Source organism: Phalaenopsis equestris, unplaced genomic scaffold (genome assembly GCF_001263595.1).
Source record: "Phalaenopsis equestris unplaced genomic scaffold, ASM126359v1 Scaffold000753, whole genome shotgun sequence".
In the NCBI taxonomy this organism is placed as follows: Eukaryota; Viridiplantae; Streptophyta; class Magnoliopsida; order Asparagales; family Orchidaceae; genus Phalaenopsis; species Phalaenopsis equestris.
Window position 1 is genome coordinate 5141 of NW_018165193.1, and position 6429 is coordinate 11569.

At 32.9% G+C, this 6429-nt stretch overlaps 1 protein-coding gene across 1 annotated transcript; it reads right to left on the minus strand.

Moving 5' to 3' along the window:
• Positions 1–5783: 5783 nt before the first annotated feature.
• Positions 5784–6112, minus strand: LOC110030689 (phosphoglucomutase, cytoplasmic-like). The gene is made up of 2 exons (XM_020733532.1): positions 5972–6112; positions 5784–5918 (listed from the first exon to the last, which is right to left on the minus strand). Exons 1-2 carry the CDS (start codon positions 6110–6112, stop codon positions 5784–5786), a joined length of 276 nt encoding a protein of 91 aa, XP_020589191.1.
• Between the last annotated feature and the right edge of the window lie 317 nt (positions 6113–6429).

A 6429-nucleotide genomic window follows, 5' to 3' on the forward strand; every position in this document is an offset into this window, starting at 1 on the left:
ATATATATGAGCTTTTGGCAATCTTTAATGGTTGATACCTCTTTGGCTACTTCTCTTAGTAATTTCATCTCTCAATGATAAGAAAATGACAGTCCGGGCTTTCAATTGAAATTTCATTGCCTTTACCCTATCAATCATTACTTCTAATCATTCCCTTGAAAATGCATTGGACAATCCTTGTTGAACAAATTGTCATCATCTTAACTCTCCATAAATTAAAATCATTCTCTCAATTAAACTTCTCAATTTCAAATTTTGGCATTGCCATGATTTTTTTTCTTAATCTTACACAAATTGTTATTTAGATACACCCAAAAAAAAAAATAGAAAAAGGATGGAAAGAAGATAAGGGAGAATGCAAAATCAACATTAACTGAATCATACTTCTTATTAGGTGCATACGAGAGTGCTCTGGAGATAGAATTTGAAATCATAGTGCTAGTAGTTAACCCACCCTAATGGATTTGCCATGAGGGATAGGTCAATCGGCGGCCATTGATGGCGCTTTCTTAGACCGACCATTAAAAAACATTGCAATCCTGAAAGCATTAATTAATGGATCAAAGTTTTAATGATCAAATTTTTATTCTCTGATTTGAGGTCATTGGAAAAGAGGAATAAAATCTCAACGCATAATTTTGGGGCATTTACATACATACCACACAATTCCTATGTATTTACAGATCTAACCACTATACTTCACTTCAGTTTTTTTTTGTTTACTTTAATGCTATCTAAATTTTTCATATCAAATAAGTACTTCCATCATTTTAACTTTTAAAAATTAAAATACACCTTTTCAAACTTAGGTATGGAGGCATGCATGTATAAATTGAAAGTTTAGATGTTAGATATGTAAACCCATAGAGATTGAGTGGTATATAAGTAAATCCAGCTCGCTCTCTCTCTCTCTCTCTCTCTTTCTCTCTCTCTCTCTATATATATATATATGCTTTGATGTATTACTTTTTTCGAGAGAATCTTTGTAATGCAAATTGCTTGCGAAAAAAAATAATTTACTAAACTGCAATCAGTGCGTGTAGAACCAAATTTTTTAAGCCATAAAAATGTATTATTTAGAATTTATAGATAAAATAAATATTTTTCATAAGGCTCATAATGCCTTCATGAAAATTGCATGTTGGCATTTAGTACATTTAGGGAAAAAAACATTTCAAGTTCAAATAATGTCATAAAATTATCACCGCACCTAAACAGGTGCAGTGTGAAAGCGTTGTTTTCAGCGTTTTGAAAACGCATAAGCAGCCAAAACGCAGTTTATCCAAACAGGCCAAGTGCATTTTTAAAATACCACCGCACCAAATAAACTGTCACAAACAAAACCTAAGTTTGTTTTTCTTTCGCACAAACCAAAAGAGCTTCCAAAAGATTTTTGGTCACAAAATAACGTGATCAAATATGCTACTTCTAGGGGGTTCAACCAAAGAAAATTTTCAATTTTTTTAGTGGAAAAAAATAAAATGAAAAGAGAAAAAAAAATTAAATAGAAGAAAGTAAGGCTCAAATCCCTGAGATATTACAAAACACCCAGAATCTCTTCCGGAATTCGCAAATAGCTAAGATTTTTCTTTTCTTTTTAAAATTTAGAGGACTCGAGAAAAACAGGAATGTCTCAACCGATTTAACAACTTCCTCATCCTTGCCGGAAGCATTTATAGGCCTATGTATGGAGCTGTAACCAGGCTGAGTTGAGCCATGTACGCCCCGGCTTGAGCTTTAGCTTGGGTGATTTATAAGTTCTTTACAGCTCCAGCCATAGTAACAAATATATTTATACTTGGCTTAATTAATAATTTTAAATATTAATTTAAACTTGATTTATTTATATTTATTAAACAAGTGCTTCAATAAATTAATAAATAAATTATAACTCTGCTCAACTAGAATTTTCATGTCAAACTATTAATGAATATTTTAATATTCTAAATAAAAAAATAATTAATTAAACTTTCAACTTTTATCTAACTAATTATCACTAATTAAATAAAATAATAAATTAAAAATAAGCTCTCTTGTAATAAAAAAAAATATAATTAAATGCTAAACATGTATTTCTTAACAAAGAAAATTAAAAATTAAAGTATAATAATGCATAATATGTGTATTGAAATAAGATTATATTATATCTCTAAGTAAATTTTATTTAAATAACACATCTTTTAAAAAAAACATCAAAATTAAATTTACTATAAAATATAAAACAAATTATTTTTAAATAATAAACTAATTCATTCTTAAGCATCAAATAAAAGATTTGAACCATGTTTATCTATTGAGCTCGATCGAGAATTAATTAAAACAAATTAGACTTGCTCATCGAGTGCATTGATTCATTCACAACCCCACCCATGAATGATACTCGACAATAAAATTTTCAAGAAGAGAATCAATAGTTCAAAGTTTGAATACAAAAAGACATGTCTTCTAGTACAAAATAATATATCCTTATAAGCATAGAACTTATAAGTAGATTCGAATACTTTTAATATCAATATCATTTTTTTTTTTTTTTGTACGAACAAAACCAACTCAAACCTAATTGGGCCCGCACCAATCCATGAATTTTATAATGAAATCAGTACAATGCTTAAAAGCAAAATAAAAGCAAGTGTGTAGCCATAAGGTTTGTCACATGTAATTGTTTGCAATTAAGAATTAATCAGATGCAAACATTAAAGATTTATTGTATGAATACCTTATTATTACTTAAGCTAAGAAGTAAATCTTTTACTTGGTGCACTTGATACTTTACACGATCCTTAAAATATTTTTTTATGGTGGAAGTTCTTTCTTTTCACATTAATATAGATGGTGGAAGTTCTTTCTTTTCACATTAATATAGTTTTACAAAAGAATTATCCTAAAATACGCTTTCAGACAGATCATTCAAGAATTTGACCGTTAAATGTGCAAGCTAAGCAACATAAATTGTAAATTTTCTCACTAAATTATGAACCATTTTGAGTTATTTTTAGCTGCCATAAATATAAGTTTTTTGCACATTTAAGAAAATAAATGAAACATAACTGATAGCTGAATGGAAGAATGCATCACTATCATAACATCAATGAAGAAAAAGCTAGAAATATCTTCGACTCATAGCCTCTTCCAAGTCAAATGCTATTTGTCATTTTCTTAAGCAAAAATATTATAATGAAGATAAAATTTCAGAATGCTGTAGTAAGAAGAATATATAATTACAGAAAAGAATGTAACTTATAATGAAATTTGCTCAGGTTAAAAACCTCATAATGATAATTATTTATAGATTTACTTCTCATCAACAAACCTTTCATTTGAAGCAAAAGAGCTTAAAAGTGCCTCAAAATCAATTTAGGGTCTGTAACTGGGCTTCGTTAAAAGTTGAAATGAAGAAAATGAATTGAGTATGTTTTCTAAGTTAATTTTCCTTAAGTTAATAATCAGTTATAGAAAATGTTCAACAATAGATCAAACAATCATGTGGAAGTTCACTCTTGATGCGGTCCAGTTCTTACCAACCCCGTACCACCACCACAGCTTATTCAATGTCAAAAAAGAAATGTTGATCTTCAATCTCAAACAAGATATGTAAAATAGGTAAATATAGGGAAATTTACATACATGCACACAAGTTCTATATATTTACATATCTAACACTAAAAGTTTGATATTTACACTTATAATACATTGCTGTCGTAAACGTATGCATGAAGAGGTGTATTTCACTTTTAAAAATATGGGAATTGTGATATTTTTGATGTGATCTTAAGGATTTGAGTGGTGTGGGTGTAAATATGATTGTTTAGGGGGTGGACATGTAGGTGCATAAGAACTGTGCAGTATGTATGAAAATGCCCTTATAATTTATTAAATGCATTTAAAGAAGTTCCCAGCAAGGTTATGTATCCATGATACCCTTATGTTGTCAACCAAAAATATAAGAAGCTGATACCGGCCCAAACCAAAAAAGAAACACAAATATTATTATTGAATTTGAAATTGGTTACAACGATTCTTCAAAACATGGAATAAATGACAAACAAACACAAAGACACAAGCTAACATATTAAAAGTGTAACCCAAGGGCAGTGGAGGTTGATCGAGTGGATCTGGAGGATTGGGACAACAAGTGTAAATGCGGAGAGGGGCCGACAGGGGTTGGAAAATAAACTAGAGGAGGGAGGCGGTAGGTTAAGGTGGCGGGAAGGTTTGTTGGGCAGCTGGGAGGTAGGTTGGAATGTGAGGTAACAAGCTGGGAAAATGAGTCAACAGTGGGGAAAGCTCGTCAGAACTATCGGAGGGTGTACATCGAGCAGGGAAGCGCTAGCTGCGATGGGAAATGCCTGGATAGTAAAGTAAACTACTTGAAGTGGGTTAACTGAGTGTTGGGAGGAATTCTGGGAAGGTACACAACCAACACTGGGTTGTTTAGGACAGGCAGTATTGGGATGGAGTATGGGGAGCTGCGGCCTTGCTGGGAGAAGGCTAACAGCAGGTTGGGGGGAGGGATGCGGTGGACTGTTGTAGGGCTGAGAAGCGGGTGGACAACAACATGAAGGGTGGAAGAATAAATAAATATCTTATTTGGGTCGAGCTAAAACCGGAACACCACCCGGACCCATGGAGATGATCACCACCTTAGACGAGGAACAGTCGAAGCACTAACTCGACGTCAGATAATGCCCTCAAAGGGGAAAATACCAAGACTAAAACTTGATTTCATATATCAAAAACAAGAACTCTATTTATAATGAGGTTGTACTTTCGTTTTAGGAAATACATAAAATAGGAAAGAAAATAAAATAAAATTTCAGATTTTAGGAAAGGCTTCTTGAAATAAGAAGATGTGGTAGACTATTGTAGACAAGAACTCTATTTATAATGAGGTTGTACTTTCGTTTTAGGAAATACTTAAAATAGGAAAGAAAATAAAATAAAATTTCAGATTTTAGGAAAGGCTTCTTGAAATAAGAAGATGCGGTAGACTATTGTAGGGCTGAGAAGCGGGTGGACAGCAACATGAAAGGTGGAAGAATAGATAAATATCTTATTGGGGTGGTCAAGCTACAGCCGGAGCACCACCCGGGCCCACGGAGACTATCACCACCTCAAACGAGGAACAGCTAGAGCATTACCTCGACGTCAGATAGTGCCCTCAAAGAAGAAAATACAAAGGCTAAAACCTAATTTCAAATATAAAAACAAGACCTCTATTTATAATGAGGTTGTGCCTTCGTTTTTGGAAATACTTAAAATAAGAAAGAAAATAAAATCAATTTTTAGATTTTAGGAAAGGCTTATTGAAATAAGATGTGAGAATAAAATGATATTTCAAATTTTAGGAAAAGCTTTTTAAAATAAGAAATGAGAATAAAATCACATTTAAGATTTTATGAAAGGTTTTTAAAATAAGAAAGAATAAAATCAAACCTCAGAATTTAGGAAAGAGTAATAAAAATATTTAGAAAATCTGAATTGGAAAAACTTATATTAAGAAGGTGTTAAGAGGAAAAGAGGGGAAGGGGAGAGAAAGGAAAGGGAGGAGCGGCAACCCCCCTCTCTTTGACGATCGGTTGATCCTCCATAACGCCTGCGACAGCCTCGCGGGGTTGAGGGAGCTTCGACATTATAGGTCTAAGCATTTGTGTTGTTGTCAGCCACCCCAAGATCCCATTGAAGACCATAAGTAGCCCAGTGTTGGCGAAATATGTCTTCTACTATCACTAGCTTTCCCCCATTAAGGTTGTCCATGTTCTTGTAGGCAAGAATAGAAAGCAATTCTAAGATTGGCCAGATCTCATCCTTTCACGAATATAATCTGAACCTGTCCCAAAACTTTCTTCACCACAAACAGAACAATGTACAACATCCATCAAGTTGCCAAAGAATTTCCATCCCGTTGGCACCTCAAAAAACTTCAGATATAGATTATTTGTTAAAACATCAAGCAATGCAGTGAATGAACAACGTTAACAGTAAAGATGACAATAAAATCAGATGAAGTCACAAAGAACTTTTTACCAAGTATCATGTTACAATCAACATCACCATCACCAGTTGCACCAAGCTCAAAGGTTTCATCTTGCGGTTCCAATTTTCTCAATCCCATCCATACTACTAATTCCTTGGCATAAGTCAAGTTAGGGTCTGAATCACCCACCCCGTAGATTCTCCAACAACGGGGTGCAATTTAATAGGAGTGCAATTTAATAGAGAGCCTTCTTTTTCACAAAGTTATTCAACAAAAATATGTTTGGCATAAGCTCCAACAACATTATGAAGTGCATCATAGTAGAAATTGAAATTTGGAGAAGCGAAAAGTTTTGGACTGATGAAAAATAAAAAATTGATCTCCCTATCAATCTATTCTGATTTGGCTTAATCTGAGCCAAAGGTACACCACGTAGATTCTCCCAAGTCAAATTC